The 22628-nt window shown below is 50.5% G+C and overlaps 3 protein-coding genes across 6 annotated transcripts in view; 1 reads left to right on the top strand and 2 right to left on the bottom strand.

The window, feature by feature from the left end:
- Positions 1 to 9398, bottom strand: part of tmtc1 (transmembrane O-mannosyltransferase targeting cadherins 1) — a 14555-nt gene extending 5157 nt beyond the window's left edge. Inside the window, exons 1-9 of one of the 2 annotated variants that reach the window (XM_080491997.1) lie at positions 8930 to 9398; positions 8157 to 8334; positions 7822 to 7895; positions 6541 to 6705; positions 5068 to 5131; positions 4890 to 4993; positions 3560 to 3749; positions 2655 to 2776; positions 1916 to 2104 (exon numbers count right to left, since the gene is read on the bottom strand). In XM_080491997.1, the coding sequence (XP_080348123.1) occupies positions 1916 to 2104; positions 2655 to 2776; positions 3560 to 3749; positions 4890 to 4993; positions 5068 to 5131; positions 6541 to 6705; positions 7822 to 7895; positions 8157 to 8334; positions 8930 to 9249 (1406 nt within the window). In that variant the 5' untranslated portion in view covers positions 9250 to 9398. Of the gene's footprint in view, positions 1 to 1915; positions 2105 to 2654; positions 2777 to 3559; positions 3750 to 4889; positions 4994 to 5067; positions 5138 to 6540; positions 6706 to 7821; positions 7896 to 8156; positions 8335 to 8929 lie in introns of both variants that reach the window. The other variant, XM_080491996.1, reaches the window with a different exon arrangement.
- A 757-nt stretch (positions 9399 to 10155) lies between these two features.
- Positions 10156 to 13831, top strand: glipr1a (GLI pathogenesis-related 1a). Of its 3 annotated transcripts, none has more exons than XM_080492001.1 (6): positions 10156 to 10400; positions 11134 to 11382; positions 12158 to 12270; positions 12762 to 12847; positions 13518 to 13544; positions 13630 to 13829. In XM_080492001.1, the coding sequence occupies exons 1-6, from the start codon at positions 10215 to 10217 to the stop codon at positions 13791 to 13793; spliced, it is 825 nt and encodes a 274-aa protein (XP_080348127.1). In that variant the 5' UTR covers positions 10156 to 10214; the 3' UTR covers positions 13794 to 13829. The 3 variants fall into 3 exon arrangements, with proteins under 3 accessions (XP_080348127.1, XP_080348125.1, XP_080348126.1); XM_080492000.1 differs by having other exon boundaries at positions 10171 to 10400; positions 11134 to 11907; positions 11978 to 12270; XM_080491999.1 differs by having other exon boundaries at positions 11134 to 12270; positions 13630 to 13831.
- A 454-nt stretch (positions 13832 to 14285) lies between these two features.
- krr1 (KRR1 small subunit processome component homolog) lies at positions 14286 to 22051 on the bottom strand. Its single transcript, XM_080492008.1, has 10 exons — positions 21963 to 22051; positions 21062 to 21237; positions 19619 to 19753; positions 19204 to 19329; positions 17727 to 17810; positions 16483 to 16539; positions 15923 to 16093; positions 15259 to 15336; positions 14787 to 14883; positions 14286 to 14656 (listed from the first exon to the last, which is right to left on the bottom strand). Exons 1-10 carry the CDS (start codon positions 22033 to 22035, stop codon positions 14505 to 14507), a joined length of 1149 nt encoding a protein of 382 aa, XP_080348134.1. The 5' UTR covers positions 22036 to 22051; the 3' UTR covers positions 14286 to 14504.
- Positions 22052 to 22628: the final 577 nt, after the last annotated feature.

The following is a 22628-nucleotide window of genomic DNA, read 5'->3' as shown; positions in this document are numbered from 1 at the left end:
CAAAACGTGATTCGTCACTGATTTCACCAATGTAGCACTGACAGCCTCGTCCAGGAACCAGGAGACGGACTGGACCAGTGGTTTAGTCCGGGTCGCTCCATCTAGTCTGACCTGAACCTCGGATGCACCAAAGAGCCAGAAGACATTACGTCTCTATTGGAGTTTGTTCACGTCCTTCTTGTTTTAGTCCAGAGCCCCAGAGTGGACATAGAGGGGAAATAAATTTAAAAAACCACAAAGCTTTGCACCAGTTTAGCCCCTGATGGGCCCCTGGTGCTAAGTCTGGCCCTGGACCAGAACTAGAACCTGGTTCTTTCGGGTGGAAAAGTCTACATAGATGACATCAATCCTCACTGTGAAGGGAACCCTAACCCTAGCCCCGACCCTAGCCCCGACCCTAGCCCCGACCCCAGCCCCGACCCCAGCCCCGACCCCAGCCCCGACCCTAACCCCGACCCTAGCCCCGACCCTAGCCCCGACCCTAGCCCCGACCCTAGCCCCGACCCTAACCCCGACCCTAGCCCCGACCCTAGCCCCGACCCTAGCCCCGAACCTAGCCCCGACCCTAGCCCCGAACCTAGCCCTGACCCTAGCCCTGACCCTAACCCTGACCCTAACCCCGACCCTAGCCCCGACCCTAGCCCTGACCCTAACCCCGACCCTAGCCCCGACCCTAGCCGACCCTAACCCCGACCCTAGCCCCGACCCTAGCCCCGACCCTAGCCCTAACCCTGACCCTAGCCCCGACCCTAGCCCCGACCCTAGCCCCGACCCTAGCCCCGACCCTAACCCCGACCCTAGCCCTGACCCTAGCCCTAACCCTGACCCTAGCCCTGACCCTAGCCCCGACCCTAGCCCCGACCCTAGCCCCGACCCTAACCCCGACCCTAGCCCTGACCCTAGCCCTAACCCTGAACCTAGCCCTGACCCTAGCCCTGAACCTAGCCCCGACCCTAGCCCTGAACCTGAGTGTTGAAAATGGAACAACCTTGTGTGTGCAGATAAAACAATGTCACTTTATTAAACTTTTCACCTCCACATATTTTTCTAAACAAAAGGCATATCTGCTATGAAGGACTGACTTGTTTTTTTAATCAAGATCCAAGCAGTGTTAACTGATGAAACATTCTGCAGTGAAATGTTAAAAACCCTAAATCCTATATAACCTGTGTCTTGCTGGTTTCCCGGGTTCTGGATTTTGGTCCACGAGCCTCATGTTGGACTGAAGTAAACTTCATAGCAGCTCCATGCTGCAGGAGGCCGTCCCTCATTAAGGTATGTTAAAACCTCTCTGTACTGCTGCAATAGGAACTCTACAATAGGAACTCTACAATAAGAACTCTACAATAAGAACTCTACAATAGGAACGCCACAATAGGAACGCCACAATAGGAACTCTACAATAAGAACTCTACAATAAGAACTCTACAATAAGAACTCTACAATAAGAACTCTACAATAAGAACTCTACTATAGTAACTCTACTATAGTAACTCTACTATAGTAACTCTACTATGGGAACTCCACAATAGGAACTCCACAATAGTAACTCTACTATAGTAACTCTACTATAGTAACTCTACAATAGGAACTCTACAATAGTAACTCTACAATAGTAACTCTACAATTGTAACTCTACAATAAGAACTCTACTATAGTAACTCTACTATAGTAACTCTACTATAGTAACTCTACTATAGTAACTCTACAATAGTAACTCTACAATAGGAACTCTACAATAGGAACGCCACAATTGTAACTTTAATCTGATTACTGGTTTGGAAAGAGTAACACGTTACCGGCATCACTGGTTGCAGTGTGGAGGGTGAATGTGAGGGTGAATGTGTGAATGTGAGGGTGAATGTGTGAATGTGATGACCAGATGGATATGTAGTTTAGTCAGAAGACGACTCACCGGAACAGACTTTCTCTGGAGAGCCAGACCTTGTTCTGCTGGACGGTTTTCCAGGAGAAGAACAGCAGCAGCAGCAGCATGGAGGCCCTGGGGACCGTGGAGCTCCAACGACTCCCCCCAGGGCAGAGACGGCCCCCTACCGAGCACAGCCAGTCCAGACCGTGAGCCACCAGGATGCAGTAACCCATACTGGAAGATAAGATCAGACCGTGACCACCAGGGGGCAGTAACCTATACTGGAAGATAAGATCAGACCGTGACCACCAGGGGGCAGTAACCTATACTGGAAGATAAGATCAGACCGTGACCACCAGGGGGCAGTAACCTATACTGGAAGATAAGATCAGACCGTGACCACCAGGGGGCAGTAACCTATACTGGAAGATAAGATCAGACCGTGACCACCAGGGGGCAGTAACCTATACTGGAAGATAAGATCAGACCGTGACCACCAGGGGGCAGTAACCTATACTGGAAGATAAGATAATCTCCGCCCCGTTGGTTTGTTGTATCCACCCTCTGGTTCATCATCACCATGTCCTCCAGGACCTGGACCATGTGTCCATGTGACTCCTCCACCTGTCTAAGTGGATCCGCCCTTCATGTAGACGAAATCAAGAGAAACTGGAAACATCCGAACCCCGTGGGAAGTGTTTTCTGATCATAGTCTGAGTGGGTTGATGATCCGGTTGTCATGGCAGCAGCTACCTCGGGAGTGAGGGTGTGGCTTTGGTCTCACCTGGGCATGTAGAGAACCCGCTCGGCCACCACGAAGCCGACCCTGAAGAACAGGTTACTGGCTGGAACGAAGGGAAACACCAGGAACAACAAGCCCACCAGCACCTCGCGGCCCTGCTGCGCCTGCAGAGACAGAACATCAAGCCACCAACAGACAGTCCATCGTATCCTCAGCAGCCCAGTGGCCACGGCGACCACGGACCGCATCCTACCCATCAGCTGTAAAACCCTCCACCCCAACTGAGCCTGAACGAGGAAACAGAGAAATGCTGATGCTTTGTGCTCCGGCAGCCGAACAAATCTCCAGTCCGAGAAAAGAAAAGTGCTGACTCGGCGTTAGCGAGCTGACTGAACGCGACGCTGCTCTCTGGAGCTGGATGTTAACGCTCAGTCGTTCAGATACGCTGGAACACAAACGCTGTCCTCCTGGAGTGGAGGTAGCGCCGTTTCCACGCACTTGCTAAACGTGTGTGTGTGTGTGTGTGGGGGGGGGGGGGGGTCTGGCATGGAACTGTAGGCGGTACCCTGAGGAACTGGTAGGTTCCACCAACAGAGAGGGAGCGCATGCGCGCTGCCCGTCTCTTGACCTGGAACACTGGTGCCCTCTAGTGTGCCAGCAAGGAACTGGAATGTTGTGCATTCTATTAAATTAGTATTTTTCATTTGCGGCAACTCTGAAATAAAAGGAACCTTTATTGGAGAACTGAATGAAAGAAAAACATTGGGAACATTTGTCCTGGTCACCGTGGAAACATGAAGCCCCCAGAGAGGCTGGAACTCTGCTGGTCCCTCCACCTGCTCCGTGTGTCGGCCCTGCCAGCAGCGGGGACTTGGACCTGGAGCCCCTTGTTGGGGCGTGATTTCCCTACGATACCGGGTCAATCGACAGAGCTGTGACGACGTTACCTGCAGCGAGGCGACGCAGCGAGCGCACAGAGCCAACAGGACCACGGCGAGCAGCAGCGTGGCGAGGTTACGAAGGTCGTCCAGCGACTCCACCAGGGGGATGCTCCCCACCTGCCAGTCGTAGCACAACACGGCGGGGGCCAGCAGCAGCCAGGCGTTAAAGGACAACAGGTAGGAGTAGGTCAGGGTCCTGGGGGGGGAATGGATGGGGGGGGGACCTTATCAGTACCTGTAGGGAGATTCGCCTCCAGTGACACAGTTAAAAACACAGGACAGTAAAAACTGTGTAAGTGATGTGTTTACATGTGTGTGTGTGTGTGTGTGTGTGTGTGTGTGTGTGTGTGTGTAGGTGAGTGAGAGGGTGTGTGTGTAGGTGTGTGTGTGTGTGTGTGTGTGTGTGTGTGTGTGTGTGTGTGTGTGTGTGTGTGTAGGTGTGTGTGTGTAGGTGTGTGTGTGTGTGTGGGTAAGTGAGAGGGTGTGTGCGGACATGAGTGACTTCTTGTTGTGCATCTATGAGGGTCGGTGGTGGTTTTTTGGGGGGGTGTCAGGGGGTAGGTGGGGGCAGGGGGCGAGGATGCAGGGCTTCTGGAGGCGGGTCGATGGCTGTCTTAACCAGGCAGGACCTCAGTTCATCCTGTCCCGGGGGCGGGGCTGGTCAGCAGGGTGGTGGGTGGTGCCCGGTCCAGGGGTGGGGGTGGCCTGCAGGGTGGTGGGTAGTGGGTGGTGCCCGGTCCAGGGGGCGGGGCTGGCCTGCAGGATGGTGGGTAGTGCCCGGTCCAGGGGTGGGGGTGGCCTGCAGGGTGGTGGGTGGTGGGTGGTGCCCGGTCCGGGGGTGGGGCTGGCCTGCAGGGTGGTGGGTGGTGCCGGGTCCTGGGGGTGGGGCTGGCCTTCAGGGTGGTGGGTGGTGCCGGGTCCTGGGGGCGGGGCTGGCCTGCAGGGTGGTGGGTGGTGCCCGGTCCGGGGGTGGGGCTGGCCTTCAGAATGGTGGGTGGTGCCGGGTCCAGGGGTGGGGCTGGCCTGCAGGGTGGTGGGTGGTGCCGGGTCCTGGGGGCGGGGCTGGCCTGCAGGGTGGTGGGTGGTACCTGGTCCGGGCTTCCCCATCCGGCTGCGCTCCGTCCGGCCTCGGCCTGGCGGCTTGTGTCGGGGCCCGGTGCCCTTTTACTTCGGGTTCCTCTGGCTGGATGTTCTCCAGGCCGGATGTTCTCCAGGATGGATGTTCTCCAGGCTGGATGTTCTCCAGGCTGGATGTTCTCCAGGCCGGATGTTCTCCAGGCTGGATGTTCTCCAGGACCTGAACCCTAACCCTGGATAGTTCTGCAGAAAGACTCACCTGGTGAGCAGGTGGGGGGAGAAGGAGGCGGGGTTATCCTGTTCGGAGAACAGAGGCATGGAGCCGCCCATCAGCCACAGCCTCACTGACATGATGATCGCCACCTGCAGGAGGAATCACATCAGTACAGCTCAACCACGAGCGCGACAAGAAGAAGGGTGAAGAAGCAGCGACTCACGTAACCAGACACCAGACAGACCCGCTTGACCAGGGGGGGGCAGAGCTGGACCACGAGTCTGGACCTGTGACTGAGACACCAACGCTCCGAGTCAGAACCCCAAGTCAGAATGAAACACCCTCCGTCAGTATGAAACACCCTCCGTCAGTATGAAACACCCTCCGTCAGAATGAAACACCCTCCGTCAGAATGAAACACCCTCCGTTAATATGAAACACCCTCCGTCAGTATGAAACACCCTCCGTCAGAATGAAACACCCTCCGTTAATATGAAACACCCTCCGTCAGTATGAAACACCCTCCGTCAGTATGAAACACCCTCCGTCACTATGAAGCACCCTCCGTCAGAATGAAACACCCTCCGTCAGAATGAAACACCCTCCGTCAGAATGAAACACCCTCCGTTAATATGAAACACCCTCCGTCAGTATGAAACACCCTCCGTCAGAATGAAACACCCTCCGTCAGAATGAAACACCCTCCGTTAATATGAAACACCCTCCGTCAGTATGAAACACCCTCCGTCAGTATGAAACACCCTCCGTTAATATGAAGCACCCTCCGTCAGTATGAAACACCCTCCGTCAGAATGAAGCACCCTCCGTCAGAATGAAGCACCCTCCGTCAGAATGAAACACCCTCCGTCACTATGAAACACCCTCCGTCAGAATGAAACACCCTCCGTCAGAATGAAACACCCTCCGTCAGAATGAAACACCCTCCGTTAATATGAAACACCCTCCGTCAGTATGAAACACCCTCCGTCAGAATGAAACACCCTCCGTCAGAATGAAACACCCTCCGTCAGAATGAAACACCCTCCGTTAATATGAAACACCCTCCATCAGTATGAAACACCCTCCGTCACTATGAAACACCCTCCGTCACTATGAAACACCCTCCGTCAGAATGAAACACCCTCCGTCAATATGAAACACCCTCCGTCAGAATGAAACACCCTCCGTCAGTATGAAACACCCTCCGTTAATATGAAACACCCTCCGTTAATATGAAACACCCTCCGTCACTATGAAACACCCTCCGTCAGAATGAAACACCCTCTGTCACTATGAAACACCCTCCGTCAGAATGAAACACCCTCCGTCAGAATGAAACACCCTCCGTCACTATGAAACACCCTCCGTCACTATGAAACACCCTCCGTCAGAATGAAACACCCTCCGTCAGAATGAAACACCCTCCGTCAGAATGAAACACCCTCCGTCAGAATGAAACACCCTCCGTCACTATGAAACACCCCGAGCCAAACATCCCCCTCACTTGGTGGTCTCAGACCGACCGGAGCCGGTCCACCAGGACTTCATTCTCTGGCAGGAAGTCTTGTAGATCTTTAATGTTTCAAAACAACCATGTGACGGTGGTTCCATCTTCAGGACACTTGTGGTCCCTCATGGAGCTGGAAGAAGTATTGATCAATTGTTCTCTCAGGTGACCCGACTGGACGGAGCTCACCTGACCGGCGGCCGGCGGCAGAGGACCAGGGCGTCGTACAGCAGACACACCCCGAACACGGTGACGCCCGTCTCCTTCACCAGCATGGCACAGGTGCCCAGAAACATGGCCGCCAGCAGGGAGCAGGCCGACACGGTGGAGGGCGGCGAGTCCCGGGAGACGCTCCTGCAGAGAGACAGACAGAGCTGTGATCGCCAACATGGTGGAGAGAGACGCCCCTGCAGAGAGACATGGTGGAGAGAGACGCCCCTGCAGAGAGACATGGTGGAGAGAGACGCTTCTGCAGAGAGACATGGTGGAGGGAGATGCTCCTGCAAAGAGACATGGTGGAGGGAGACGCTCCTGCAGAGAGACATGGTGGAGGGAGACGCTTCTGCAGAGAGACATGGTGGAGAGAGACGCCCCCGCAGAGAGACATGGTGGAGGGAGATGCTCCTGCAGAGAGACATGGTGGAGAGAGACGCTTCTGCAGAGAGACATGGTGGAGAGAGACGCCCCCGCAGAGAGACATGGTGGAGGGAGATGCTCCTGCAGAGAGACATGGTGGAGAGAGACGCTTCTGCAGAGAGACATGGTGGAGGGAGACGCTTCTGCAGAGAGACATGGTGGAGGGAGATGCTCCTGCAAAGAGACATGGTGGAGGGAGACGCTCCTGCAGAGAGACATGGTGGAGGGAGACGCTCCCGCAGAGAGACATGGTGGAGAGAGACGCTTCTGCAGAGAGACATGGTGGAGGGAGACGCTTCTGCAGAGAGACATGGTGGAGGGAGACGCTCCCGCAGAGAGACATGGTGGAGGGAGACGCTTCTGCAGAGAGACATTGTGGAGGGAGACGGTTCTGCAGAGAGACATGGTGGAGAGAGACGGTTCTGCAGAGAGACATGGTGGAGGGAGACGGTTCTGCAGAGAGACATGGTGGAGAGAGACGCTCCTGCAGAGAGACATGGTGGAGGGAGACGCTTCTGCAGAGAGACATGGTGGAGAGAGACGCTTCTGCAGAGAGACATGGTGGAGGGAGACGCCCCCGCAGAGAGACATGGTGGAGGGAGACGCTCCCGCAGAGAGACATGGTGGAGGGAGACGGAGCAGGTCTGTTACTGCAGGTTTGTTGAACTGGAGGATTGAGAAGATCGTCTTCTGTTGTCCTTATCACTACCTGGTGGATTCTATACGAGTTCACGTGTGTGTGTGTGTGTGTGTGTGTGTGTGTGTGTGTGTGTGTGTGTGTGTGTGTGTGTGTGTGTGTGTGTGTGTGTGTGTGTGTGTGTGTGTGTGTCTTACCTAGTATAGGAGAGGAATGTCAGTAAAAACAGCAAACAGGCCAAGACGTCGGCCCGGCCCACGATACCAGAGACCTGCAACACAGAAAACCACTGTGACCTCCTGACCTGTGAACTTTGGAGGAGGAGGAGGAAGATGAGGAAGAGGGTGGTGGACTTTTCTCTGTATGAGTAAAAGTGAAGTGATGCAAAGGTTCAGAATGATACTCTCACAAAGAGACACACGGATTACACGTGTGTGTGTGTGTGTGTGTGTGTGTGTGTGTGTGTGTGTGTGTGTGTGTGTGTGTGTGTGTGTGTGTGTGTGTGTGTGTGTGTGTGTGTGTGGGTACTCACAGCCTCGGTGTGTACCGGGTGAACAGCGAACATCAGTGCGGTGACGAAGGCCAGTCGAGGGCTCTGGAAGACGCAGCGTTCACAGGTGTACATGAGCAGGCAGGTGACGGCGGCGTGGAGACACACGTTGACCAGGTGGAAGTAGAGTGGCGTCATCCCGCCCAGCACCACGTTCAACCTGAGAGACGAGACGCAGGGTTAAACATCAGCCGGGGTCAGTTGGTGACCACCGCTGATTGTAGGGACTAACACCTGCAGAAAGTGTGTGAAGGTCCAGGTGAGTTGGTCCAGGTGAGTCGGTCCAGGTGAGTCAGTCCAGGTGAGTCAGTCCAAGTGAGTCAATCCAGGTGAGATGGTGCAGGTGAGTCAGTCCAAGTGAGTCAGTCCAAGTGAGTCAGTCCAGGTGATGTGGTCCAGGTGAGTCAGTCCAAGTGAGTCAGTCCAAGTGAGTCAGTCCAGGTGAGTCGGTCCAAAGGTGAGTCGGACCAGGTGAGTCGGACCAGGTGAGTCGGACCAAAGGTGAGTCGGACCAGGTGAGTCGGACCAGGTGGGTCGGTCCAAGTGAGTCAGTCCAGGTGAGATGGTGCAGGTGAGTCGGACCAGGTGATGTGGTCCAGGTGAGTCGGACCAGGTGAGTCGGTGCAGGTGAGTCGGACCAGGTGAGTCGGTGCAGGTGAGTCGGACCAGGTGAGTCGGTGCAGGTGAGTCGGTGCAGGTGAGTCGGTCCAGGTGAGTCGGTCCAGGTGAGTCGGACAGCTCCAGGAGGCACTCACTTGAAGGTGAGGATGCAGAGCGGCCGGTAGGACTTGTGGCTGCTGTTGTCCGCCATCCTCTTGCCCCAGAAGTCGTTGCTGAAGATGCTCCGCAGGCCGGAAGCCGCTCGGACGTCCGGGTTGTTGACGATTGCCCACACGTCGTCGTGCACCAGCTCTCCACGCACCGAGTTCCCGTAGCAGAGCGCGCAGAGCGCGGCCAGCACGGCGCAGCGGCCCGCAGCCCGTACCGCCACCGGACCGAGCGGCGGCAGGCGGCGGGCCGCCCCGTCCCGAGCCGGGGCCTGCGGCTGGGCCGGGGCCGGGGCCGGGGCCGTCATGTCGGCTCCGCCAGGCTGAGGATGCAGCGGGGAGCTCCGGCAGAAGCGTCCATTCCGCTCGGCAGTAGCGGCGCAGTGAGCCGAGCGGCGGCGCGGCGCGGCGCGCGCAGACAACGGGACCGACCAGAGCGCGAGTTGCCTTCAGGCGCAGGCGGTAGAGTCGGACATCCGGCTTCCAGAGCACCGTGCGGCTTTCAGGCCGTTCTTTATTTTTTTTCTACTTTTATTTTTATTTATTTTAGCAAATGGACAAACAATATTTCCAACCCTGGCAGAAACAACAACCTTGCCTTTGTTTGGAGTGAGAGAGCCCCCTAGTGGTGAAACATTATAGTTTATTCAACAGCGCGTGAATAGAGAGAATTAATTAAGACACTTTTATTAACAGGATTGTAAACAAACACAAGCAGAAGCTTCATTAGTCCATTCTTTCAAAATTAAAGTGTTTTATTGCTTTTTTACTGGAAATGAACAAAAGGTACAGCAGGTATATTTTCAAACAACAATTCATCTTTCAAAGCATTTTAGAATGATTTGAAAGAAACCTCAAATAAACAGCTTTCTTTAAGCTCTTAGATTTCCAGTCCTTAATAAATATGATCATATCAAAACATTTATAAACATTAACAAACCTCAACACCTTTGATAAATTAACACATTTCTGTTTGTGTGAATTTAGAAATAACTCTGATGGTTGAACGGAGAAAAGTTACTGAAAAGCTGCAGGTTTCAAACAGTGAATTAGAAGAGAAGTGACCGAGTTGAAGGGGGTCAGGGGGGTCGGGGGTGTCGGGGGTCAGTCAGGGACAGCCTGGTGGTTCGAGGGTTAAACTCAGCAGCTAAAACTAAAGTAGGATCAGCCTCTTAAACAAGAACCTGACAGAAGGGCACACACTTCCTGTTCCTCTGTGATTTCCTGTCGGTTCAGGAGGCTGCAGAGAGCAGCAGGGTTTCATCCAGGCAACATGGGGCCCTCGGCGAAGCTGGTTCTGGTTCTGATCCTGTGGGCCGGGCTGGGCCTGCTGGACTCGGGTGTGTGTTCTCTGGAGCTGCCTGACATCTACGACAGGAGCTTCATGGAGGAGTGTGTGAAGGAGCATAACGCAGCCCGTTCGTCTGCCAGGCCGCCGGCCAGCAACATGCTGTTCATGGTGAGACTCTGGTCTGCGTCCTACAGGAAGTGAAGCTGCTCCTTTATTCTGGAGGGATTGTTCTGATGGATCCTTCAGTTCAATGAGGTTCAGTCGAGGAGCGAGACTCTGCTGTGGGACATTCTTGGTTCAGGCTGTGTTCTTGTGTTTCGTGGCGAATGTGGAGCGATCTCTGTTTTCTATTGGTGACATGGTTTAGACTCTGGGCTTTTATTTTGTCACATTGAATTCTAAGAAAACAACATGTAAACACAATGTAGTTTATTTCTAAACTCATGATTTGTCACTGAATTCTTTCTGTATGTATATGTTGGCAAAGCACGGATGATATTTTACTTTCAGGTGTTGCTGACGGATCTTAAAGAGGAACGATAGATTACTTTATTGTCATTTGGACAATGTCCATCAGAGACACACTGCAGAATGACATTTTGAAAAATCCAAACCAAAGACTAAATCAAACAAATCAGAAGGAAGAGCCAGGATGTGACTCTGCAATACGTCTCTGGTGCACCACTGAGGGTCACGTAGTCTTCTGGGTCAAAAAGAAATAAAAAAACCAAGATCATTTATCGAGGTTTGATCGACAGAAGAAACAAAATGGCCTCGAAAAAACCATCAATGTGAACGTCTCTGGTGGAATTGATGTTTTTTTCTCTATAAAAGAGTTTTAAAAAGACTGAAAAGAGAAATCAATCAATCAACCAGTCACATTTCCTGACCTGCCACACAGACCTGGGACGAGGGCCTGGCCATCACAGCGAGAGCCTGGGCCCGACACTGCCAGTTCCAACACAACATCTACCTGGACGAGGCCCGGCGGGTTCACCCCGACTTCTCCTCGGTCGGGGAGAACCTGTGGATCGGCTCGCCACCGTCCTTCTTCACCGTGAAGCGAGCGATGGAGCGCTGGCTGAACGAGGAGCGGGACTACAACTACCTGAACAACACCTGCAGCAAAGTCTGTGGCCACTACACCCAGGTACAGGAACCGTGTGGAACGATCCTCCACAACAGGTACAGGAACCGTGTGGAACGATCCTCCAGAACAGGTACAGGAACCGTGCGGAACGATCCTCCACAACAGGTACAGGAACCGTGTGGAACGATCCTCCAGAACAGGTACAGGAACCATGTGGAACGATCCTCCACAACAGGTACAGGAACCGTGTGGAACGATCCTCCACAACAGGTACAGGAACCGTGTGGAACGATCCTCCACAACAGGTACAGGAACCGTGCGGAACGATCCTCCAGAACAGGTACAGGAACCGTGCGGAACGATCCTCCACAACAGGTACAGGAACCGTGTGGAACGATCCTCCACAACAGGTACAGGAACCGTGTGGAACCATCCTCCAGAACAGGTACAGGAACCGTGCGGAACCATCCTCCAGAACAGGTACAGGAACCGTGCGGAACCATCCTCCAGAACAGGTACAGGAACCGTGCGGAACCATCCTCCAGAACAGGTACAGGAACCGTGCGGAACCATCCTCCAGAACAGGTACAGGAACCGTGCGGAACGATCCTCCACAACAGGTACAGGAACCGTGTGGAACGATCCTCCACAACAGGTACAGGAACCGTGTGGAACGATCCTCCAGAACAGGTACAGGAACCGTGTGGAACGATCCTCCACAACAGGTACAGGAACCGTGTGGAACGATCCTCCAGAACAGGTACAGGAACCGTGTGGAACGATCCTCCAGAACAGGAAACCCTGGAGGACTGTAGTGTGGGTGTTGTCTCGTCAGGTGGTGTGGGCCAGGAGCTACAAGGTCGGCTGTGCCGTTCATGTTTGTCCGAACGGCATCAGGAGCTCCCGCCTTCAGGACGGCGCCATCTTTGTGTGCAACTACGCCACAGCGTGAGTGAAGAGGTTTGAAATATGGTGGCTGTGTTTCCTCATCCACGACAAAAAGCACAAGAAAAGATTTTATTATAAATATCTAAACTTGTTAAAAGAAGTCAAACCTCCGGATAAAGTGAAAATAAATGATTCAATTACTTTAAGCAGGAAAGTAAAAACCCATTGAGCTCCTGATGTTACACGAGGTGACCTGGCAAATAAACAAAACTAACAGAAAAACTGAGAATCAAAACAGAAATACACAAAATAGGCTAAAACGTCTTAGATTATAAATTAGACCAAAACAAAGTTAATGACTACAACTTAAACTAGTTAATGTGAGTAAAGCAAAACTAGTGAACAACTTTCAGAGCTGCATCGTTTTCATTTAAACACGAGTGTCTGTCTATCGGTGGTTCTAATGTTTAGGCTGATGGGTAGTAATAATAATAAGGTTGAAGGAGCAAACAAACAAACAAACAAACGATGGAACCTGATGCCGTTTCCAGAGGGAACGTGGTGGGAAGTCGTCCGTTCCAGTCGGGCGGCGCTCCGTGTTCCAGCTGTGGAGGAACCTGCGAGGAGAACCTCTGCCGTGAGTCTGCGTCTCCTCACCGACAGCTACCAATACCACTAACCAGTACTAACCTGCCGATACTGAGTACCGATACCACTAACCAGTACTAACCGGCCGATACTGAGTACCAGTACCACTAACCAGTACTAACCTGCCGATACTGAGTACCAGTACCACTAACCAGTACTAACCTGCCGATACTGAGTACCAATACCACTAACCAGTACTAACCTGCCGATACTGAGTACCAGTACCACTAACCAGTACTAACCTGCCGATACTGAGTACCAATACCACTAACCAGTACTAACCTGCCGATACTGAGTACCGATACCACTAACCAGTACTAACCTGCCGATGCTGAGTACCAGTACCACTAACCAGTACTAACCTGCCGATACTGAGTACCAGTACCACTAACCAGTACTAACCTGCCGATACTGAGTACCGATACCAAGTACTCGTTAAATGCCAGTATGTGACGGCTTCGCAATGCTACGACCCGCCTCCTCCGGGTTGTACCAGGAAGCTTTTACGAGTATAAGTACTCTGTTCAACACTGGTATCGGTGTCGGTATCGGTACATCCCTTGTTACTACCAGATATTTTCTTCAGAGTAATGGTTCCTGTCACGGGGGAAACAAACCTCCTGTCCAGTCAATCTAAAGCGTCTCCATGTGTTTCACAGGAAACAAAGAACGAGACGTACAGAAGAGTAAGTCTGAAGCCGATAACAGTTCAGGGATGTTCTCAGTTTTGACCTTCAAGTCTCACGAGCAGAAGTGACGTTTGTGTTTCAGGCTACAACTGGACTCCAGACTGGGACTCGTCTTCAACCAGCAGCTCAGCAGGAAGCTCCAGCTTCGTTTCCATAGTAACCGTCCGACCCGTCGCCCTCATCCTCACCTTCATCGCTGCGTACACAGTCCACTACTTCTACCCCGACATCTTCTGTTATGAATGAGCTTCAGTCCCTTCACAATAAAAGCTTTTAAACGTGTCTGCACTGATCTCTTCATCAAAATCACGCCACTGTTCAAAACCGGTCCACGTTTCTGGACGTGGTTCAAAACTGCGACCTTCCATCAGCTGCAGTTCCAGTAAACGTCAGGGTTTGATTTCCAGTCGCGGTCAGAACTTCCACACTTCCTGTGCTGCAGAGATCCGGAGCTTTTCAAAACAAGCACTTCAGATAAAACAACGGAAAAACGTCATCTCTTCATGTTTCATCTAAAACCTTCAACATGCGGCCGATGACCAGCAGGAGGCGCCAGACCAAGAGCAGAGTGACTCAGCTGACCGAACTCCCAGAATGCAACGGGAGGTTATTTGGACATTTCACTGCTTTTTGCAGGTTTGATTAAATCGGCTTCATGTTGGGATTAAGTTCATAAAACCACGTTATCGATTCCGTTTCATCCAAGAAAAAAGAAAAGTTTTGTTTCTCGCTCAGTTTCACTTCAAAGTCACGTCGTTATAAAAACTTTTATTTTACATAAATACAAAACAGGAACAGGAAACATCGAGGAAGATCGTTGGTCTGGAGTCTTCAGGGCCTCATCTGATCCAAACTCCTGTGCAGTCTTTACTCTGCACACACACACACACACACACACAATGCAGCCGTGTGTGTGTGTGTGTGTGTGTGTGTGTGTGTGTGTGTGTGTGTGTGTGTTTATCCTCTGTTTTTCTTGCTTTTCTTGTTGTTGCTGCTGCTGGATGGAGGAGGAAGAGGAGGAGGAGGAGGAGGGGCTCCCAGTTTCTTGGTCTTGGCCTTTTTCACTTTGTCCTTGATGGCGTCGATGTCCAGCTGACCGTCTGAAGGGGCTGTGACAGAGAGGTCAGAGGTCAGAGGTCAGACAGACCCAACACACGAGTCCTGCTGGTCGACTCAGCATGAGAGAGGGGAAACTGCTGCAGTGTTGAGGAGGTCTGGGGGGGGGGGGGGGGGGCTCACCTCTCTGGCTCTTCTTCTTCAGCGGTTTCTCTTTGGGGGGGATGAAGGCTTGGTTGCGCTGCTCCTGCTTCCTGCTCAGAGCTTCTGCTTGTTTGACCTGAGAAACAAGCAGAAGTGAGACTCGTCCCGGTTCCAGGAAGTTGAGCCAGAATGAAAGATGTGGTTTCCTGCTCTGAAGACATCGGCTCGGTGAAGCAACACGTCTCATGATCACGTCACTTTGACAACCTGCAGCTGCAGCAGTAACGTGGAGGATTCACCTGCTTCACTTTGAAATAAATGTATGTAATATAATGATAAACAGATATCATCATTTCATGTTAAAAGGCTCCTGGTCGGCTTCAGACCACTAAAATCCTTCAAACCTTCAGTCTGATCAACTTTTATCTCCTGGAGTCTCTAATGAATCTCACTGCTGCCCCCTGCTGGAGAAGGAACGCTCTGCACCGTGAAGCAGCAGGAGCCAACCCACCTTGATCTCCTCCATCTTCTTCCTCTTCTTCACATTCTGTCGCAGGAAGAACTCTCCTGTAGCCAGCTCCTGGTCCACCTGCAGGGGGCGCACACACGGAGGTCAGCATGGAGAGGGAGGAGGGGGGGGGGGGGGGGTGGACACACAGAGGTCAGCATGGAGAGGGAGGGGGGTGCACACACAGAGGTCAGCATGGAGAGGGAGGAGGGGGGGGGGGTGGACACACAGAGGTCAGCATGGAGAGGGAGGGGGGTGCACACACAGAGGTCAGCATGGAGAGGGAGGGGGGGGGGGGTGGACACACAGAGGTCAGCATGGAGAGGGAGGGGGGTGCACACACAGAGGTCAGCATGGAGAGGGAGGAGGGGGGGGGGGGTGGACACACAGAGGTCAGCATGGAGAGGGAGGGGGGTGCACACACAGAGGTCAGCATGGAGAGGGAGGAGAGGGGGACACACACACACACACACACACACACACACACACACACACACACACACACACACACACACACACACACACACACACACACACACACACACACACACACACACACACACACACACACACACACACACACACACACACACACACACACACACACACACACACACACACACACACACACACACACACACACACACACACAGAGTGGGGTCGTGACCTTGTTCTCTGGCTGAGGGGGGGGGAACGGTGTGTACTCCTTCTTCACGCTCTTCTTCTTGGGTTCTTTACGTTTGCTGAGGTTCTTGTGACGGAAGCTCGGCAGGAAACGTTCCCAACTCTGCTGCCGGAGCTCCGGGTCTCTGGACAACTCTCGCTTGATCATCAGCGTCTGGAGGGAAACAGTTCAAACTGATTTCAACACCACCTAGAGCAGCTTTCTGGGTGGAGGCTGGATAGTGTTCAGACCTGATCCTGAGAATGAAGAGCGGGTGTCGAACCCTTTTCCATTGAATTCTCTCTATTCATCAATATAATCTACTTTAAATCTCAATAATCCAAATTCCTTCATTAAATCATTAAACTTCCAGCAGAACTGAAGCAGAAGCTCCAATCAGGAGGATCTCCTGGTCGATGCCCTCAGCTCCGGGCGTCACACCCAGAGAGAACCGTCGTCTGTCAGGAGGTCCAGAACAAGGATGGAAATCATCTTCATCGGGCACGACCACAGAACCCCCCGTCCCCCCCATGTCCCCCCCCACGTCCCTCCCCACGTCTTACCTTGATGTTGTAGATGGGGTGGATGTTCCTCATGGTGTCCATCACCACTTTACGAACCTGCAGCAGGAGGCCGAGTTGAGAGTTAAAAGCCGTTCCCGAGGTTAAACACGCCGTCGCTGGAAGAAAACTGAAGCATTCTGGGAAATTATTCAAAACGGATTCACTGATAAATGATGTTTCCATGGAAACTCCTCAGCCGGTGAGTTATTCTGAACTGCTCCGACTAGAAATGTAGATTATTATTCCAGCTTTCATTGACCAGGTGGGCGAGGAGCCGCGGGGCAGCGAGGAGCAACGGAGAGAAACTGAGGCACAACGGTTCAAGTGGAAATGTAGAGTTTGTGCTTTTGTTTCAGGAAAGTTTCACTTTTACAAGAAAGTTTTCACAATGTTTGACTTTTCCACATTTTGTTCGGTTACAGAATTATTCCAACGTGGATTCACTTCCTGTTTCCTCAAAACTCTCGATTCGATTGAGACGACCAACAGGATTGTTGTTACGGTGACTGTCAAAATAAAACTAAAAGTGTAGGAATCAATGAGCAACAACAAGCAAAGAGCTGCAGACCCATAATAATAATAATAATAATAATAATAATAACAGTAATAATAATAATAATAGTAATAACAGTAATAATAATAATAACAATAATAATAATAATAATAGTAATAATAGTAATAATAGTAACAATAATAATAGTAATAACAGTAATAATAATAACAATAATAATAATAATAATAATATTACTATTATTGTTATTACTAATAGTAATAATAATAACAATAATAATAATAATAATAATAATAATAGTAATAATAATAATAACAGTAATAATAATAATAACAGTAATAATAATAGTAATAACAGTAATAATAATAACAATAATAATAATAATAGTAACAATAATAATAATAGTAATAACAGTAATAATAATAACAATAATAATAATAATATTACTATTACTATTATTACTAATAGTAATAATAATAATAACAATAATAATAGTAGTAATAATAATAACAATAATAATAATATTACTATTATTGTTATTACTAATAGTAATATAATAATAACAATAATAATAGTAGTAATAATAATAACAATAATAATAGTAATAATAATAATAGTAGTAATAATAATAATGGTAATAACAATAATAATAGTAGTAATAATAATAATAGTAGTAATAATAATAATGGTAATAACAATAATACACTATACGTTTCCGTTTCCCGGCTCTCACCTCCTTCAGGCCGCCGTGTGGCCCGAGCACCGACACCGTGTTGCCCTGCACCATCACGTAGCAGTTAGTGAGCAGTTCCAGCGCCTGCAGGAGGAACAGCAGGAAGTCATTAAACACAGGCAACCACACTGCAGCCCCTGAGCACAAACACTGCCACCTAGTGGCCACACTCCGGTACAGACCGGTGTGACGCTACCAGAGAAGCAGCAGCAGCAGGTGAACTGGACTGTGGATGGAACCCTGCAGGGTTCTGGTCGCTCTGGGTCCACTTCAGGTTTGTACTCAACAAAAACCCATTACTGCGTTCTGTTACAGTAGTTGTGTATTAAAACTACACACTATCATCTGCTCAGGCTTTCCATTAAACTATAGATTCTATTTCATTACCTTTATCTTAATAAAGCTTTTCCCTCCGTTCTTAAAGGTTTTAATCATCTGAATCTGAGGATTTTCATTGTAAAGCAAAGAAATGAAGGAATGTCTCATTTCTGAAAGCAGCTAGAGAAAGAAATCTTATAAAAAAACTATAAACTAAAACCTAAACTCCTCCTCATCTTGTTCTCCTCCTCCTCCTGTTCTCCTCCTCATCTTGTTCTCCTCCTCCTCCTGTTCTCCTCCTCCTCCTGTTCTCCTCCTCCTCCTCCTGTTCTCCTCCTCCTCCTGTTCTCCTCCTCCTCCTCCTGTTCTCCTCATCTTGTTCTCCTCCTCATCTTGTTCTCCTCCTCATCTTGTTCTCCTCCTCCTCCTGTTCTCCTCCTCCTCCTGTTCTCCTCCTCCTCCTGTTCTCCTCCTCCTGTTCACCTCCTCCTGTTCTCCTCCTCCTCCTCCTCCTGTTCTCCTCCTCCTCCTCCTCCTGGTCTCCTCCTCCTCCTCCCGTTCCTCCTCCTCCTCCTTCTGTTCACCTCCTCCTCCTGTTCACCTCCTCCTGTTCTCCTCCTCCTCCTCCTGTTCACCTCCTCCTGTTCTCCTCCTCCTCCTGTTCTCCTCCTCCTCCTGTTCTCCTCCTCCTCCTGTTCACCTCCTCCTGTTCTCCACCTCCTCCTGTTCTCCTCCTCCTCCTCCTGGTCTGGTCGGTCCAGAAACCTTCAGTATTCTAAGGTTCTAGCTCCTCCTTGATTTTCCTCATTTGAATATTGGATCTTAGGAGCTACATTCAGAATCTGCTGTGTCTGTGTGAGCTGGACTGGCTCCGCCCACACATGCTCATATTGGGACAAAAACAATCTACACTAGTAGGTTTTCTTATTATTTTGTACTTCAGAAACTCATGTTATTCAAACAACTTTTGGTTTTCCTGATTATTTTTTAGCTTCAAACATTCAAACAGAACAGAAAGTTTAGAGAGACGACACTGAACCAACATGGAGGACACCTCCTGTCCTCTGGATAATCTGACTGCGGGAAAATACTAACAGTCCTTCAGAACCCCGCTCCACACAGGAGGACGGTAAATCACCACCAGGTGGCGCAGCTTCACCTTCAGCGTGGATCCTTTGGGTCCGATGAGCCGCTGCCTTCTCTTCACAAAGCGCTCCCTGTTCCTCACCAGCGTCCCAATCTTGATGATGTCACAGGCCATGTCGTCCTGTAGGATCCGCACAGCCTGGGGGGGGGGGGGGGGGGGGGGGGCACGACACATCTGCATCACTCCAGGAGCTGGACACCAGGTTGACAGAGTCTCTACCTTAAAGGTTAAGGCTGCGTCAGGGAATATTTTCTAGAGAACCCCCCACCCCACCCCACCCCCCACCCCACCCCCACCCCCCAGGAAGCAGGGACACACTGCGCCCCCCCCAGGAAGCAGAGACACACTGCGCCCCCCCCAGGAAGCAGGGACACACTGCGCCCCCCCCCAGGAAGCAGGGACACACTGCGCCCCCCCCCCTCCTGACCTGTTCAAACGGGACGCTTCGAGCCAGCAGCTTGATGAGGTCTCTGGCCCGGACGATGGCGTAGGGGTCAAAGGTCTTCTTGCTGGTGCTGACGGTGACGCTGCCCTCGATCAGGTCCAGAGACGCTTTGATGTGCTGAGGACAACAACAACAACAACAACAACGTTCCAGTAAACAAAGACTCCGGTTCCATTCTGGACGTCAGAAGATTCACACAAACTCAACAGGTCTCAACTAGTCACAGTAACTAGTTACACTATAATACATTATTAAACTAGTCACAGTAACTAGTTACACTATAATACATTATTAAACTAGTCACAGTAACTAGTTACACTATAATACATTATTAAACTAGTCACAGTAACTAGTTACACTATAATACATTATTAAACTAGTCACAGTAACTAGTTACACTATAATACATTATTAAACTAGTCACAGTAACTAGTTACACTATAATACATTATTAAACTAGTCACAGTAACTAGTTACACTATAATACATTATTAAACTAGTCACAGTAACTAGTTACACTATAATACATTATTAAAGTATACTCGGATACAAATCTCTAGTGAAGGTTAAATCATCTTCAGGAGGTAAATGAGAAACAAACTTAGAGAATGTAGGATTTCTTCTTATCAGCATCTTGGTCACCAGCAGTTTGGACTGCAGTTCAATTCCCTTCTCCACCTGTCCTCATGTCCAAGTGTCCTTGAGCAAGACGCTGAACCCCAAACTGCTCCAGCGGATGAACTGAGCTCCTTGTCACTAGTGAGTGGTTGTGAGCAGCAGTGAGAATTCTGCAGCTGAAGCAGCTGAAGTGACAGACGTCAGTGTGATCATCTATTTCCTCTGTTTGGTCTCATTAAAGATCAGAGAGACAACGCCGCTATCAGGCGCTGCAGGAGCTCAGTCCCTCCACCGGGGGCAGTCTGGGGCTCGAGGACACGGCCTGTGGACCGGTGGAAATAGGGAATAGAACTTTCTGATTGAGTCAAGATAATCTACCAACCGAGACACAAACTCAAAGCAGCTTGAGGCAGAATATTAATTATTTTATGTAGAGAATTCACTTCAAGCTGAGATCAAATGAAACAAAAAGTATTGAAATGATTCAGTGAGTGAGTCAGTGAGTCAGTGAGTGAGTCAGTGAGTCAGTGAGTGAGTCAGTGAGTCAGTGAGTGAGTCAGTGGGTCAGTCAGTGAGTCAGTGGGTCAATCAGTGAGTCAGTGAGTGAGTCAGTGGGTCAGTGAGTGAGTCAGTGGGTCAGTGAGTGAGTCAGTGGGTCAGTGAGTCAGTGAGTGAGTCAGTGAGTGAGTCAGTGGGTCAGTCAGTGAGTCAGTGGGTCAGTCAGTGAGTCAGTGAGTGAGTCAGTGGGTCAGTCAGTGAGTCAGTGGGTGGAGCCTCTGGTTCCCAGAGTGACGGTGCTGGACTCACCACCTCCCTCAGAGCCTTCTCCACCAGCGGCCAGCACTCCTTCAGGTAGGCTTCTCTGTATTTGGGGAAGAGCGTGGCGAAGCTGCTCTCCTCCAGCAGCCCGCGGGGGTTGTCCTCTCTGGAGAACGGAGCCTCCTTCCACCCATCGGGGACGGTCAGCAGCTCAGATTCATCCACTGCAGGGGAACACGGGTCAATCACAGTGCTGGGGCAGTTAATCGGAGGACCAAACACTGAGGTTCTGAACATCCTCCGTCTGCAGGACGAAGCCGCCGCAGAACGAGGTCGAAAGGACATTTCCTGCCGAGTGTCTTTCTAGAGCATCCTTTAAAGACAATCCACAGCGCTTCCTCCGACAAAGGAACTAGAACCAGTGGAACCTCTTGTTTAATGAACAGCCTGGGCAGAGGGTTAGTTCTGAGACCAGCAGAACGTCTCCTGTGACTCTGGTACTGCAGGTTTGTTCCCCTGGACAGGAGGATTCCTTCTTCCCACCGTCCTCCTGCTTGCTGATGTGGAATCATTAGTTTTTCACTATAAAAGCGCTTCGTGGGTGTGTGTGTGTGTGTGTGTGTGTGTGTGTGTGTGTGTGTGTGTGTGTGTGTGTGTGTGTGTGTGTGTGAGGTAAATAAAGAATGGAAGGTGTTGCTACGGAATGATTGTAGAGAAGAAACCCTGTAACTTTCAGCAGACTTGTGAACGTAAATCATCTGGATTTGAAGCAAACAGCTGGAAGTCTCCAGACCAACCCTCCGTTCACACGCTGGCTCCAGTCCGCAGCGTGCACCGCGGCAGACACCTTAAAACACCTTCCAACAACAACATTCACCTCCGTTTGTCAACTCAACGAGGATTTAAATGTTCCTTAACAGTCCTCGACTTTACTAAACACATATCTTACCTTGATTTTTGGTCTTTTTCGTTTTTTTCCCCGTTTGTGTTTCACTCGCGTCTCCGTTGACGGAGGCCGCCATTTTGGATGAACGGAAGTGACGTACCCTCTTCTTCGTGGGTCTTTGCTGTCCTTCTGCTTCAACAGCGCCGTTGCGAGCACAACACGTGCATTACGTTATTCTCTCTCAAGTCGTTTTTTAATGTCAATAACAATGAAACTATTTGAATTAATTCCTTCTTTTTCTAACTGAAACATTAAACCTTGAATATTTAAATATAAAACAAAATGAGGTTCAGGTTCAGATGTCGGCCATTTCTGTTTACACGTTCTCCCTTCGTGTCCGAGTTTCATCCCACAGTCCAATATTGTGCAGATGAAATTAACTGGTGACCCAACACGGCCTGAGAGAGAGAGTGTGTGTGTGTGTGTGTGTGTGTGTGTGTGTGTGTGTGTGTGTGTGTGTGTGTGTGTGTGTGTGTGTGTGTGTGTGTGTGTGTGTGTGTGTGTGTGTGTGTGGACTGTCCAGTAGTACCTGCCCTCGCTCACAGCCAGCTGGAAGTGAAATACACCAGACAGGCAGCAACATCAAATTAAATCCCAAAACATAATACATTCATGCTATTAAAGTAGGTATTTTATAATAAATTTACAAATTGAGGAAATCATACAAAA

Source organism: Lipophrys pholis (genome assembly GCF_963383615.2).
Source record: "Lipophrys pholis genome assembly, chromosome: 22".
In the NCBI taxonomy this organism is placed as follows: Eukaryota; Metazoa; Chordata; class Actinopteri; order Blenniiformes; family Blenniidae; genus Lipophrys; species Lipophrys pholis.
Note: the sequence above shows the minus strand (reverse complement) of the source record. Positions and strands in the feature narration are given on the sequence as shown.

Coding starts and splice junctions, on each gene's coding strand:
- krr1 (XM_080492008.1), bottom strand. CDS start 22,035: ATGGCGGCCTCCGTCAACGGAGACGCGAGTGAAACACAAACGGGGAAA. Junction 21,238..21,962: donor GAAAAAGACCAAAAATCAAG/GTAAGATATGTG, acceptor GTTCCCCTGCAG/TGGATGAATCTGAGCTGCTG. Junction 14,884..15,258: donor AGAAGATGGAGGAGATCAAG/GTGGGTTGGCTC, acceptor CTTGTTTCTCAG/GTCAAACAAGCAGAAGCTCT.
- glipr1a (XM_080491999.1), top strand. CDS start 10,215: ATGGGGCCCTCGGCGAAGCTGGTTCTGGTTCTGATCCTGTGGGCCGGG. Junction 10,401..11,133: donor CCAGCAACATGCTGTTCATG/GTGAGACTCTGG, acceptor CCTGCCACACAG/ACCTGGGACGAGGGCCTGGC. Junction 12,271..12,761: donor GTGTGCAACTACGCCACAGC/GTGAGTGAAGAG, acceptor TGCCGTTTCCAG/AGGGAACGTGGTGGGAAGTC.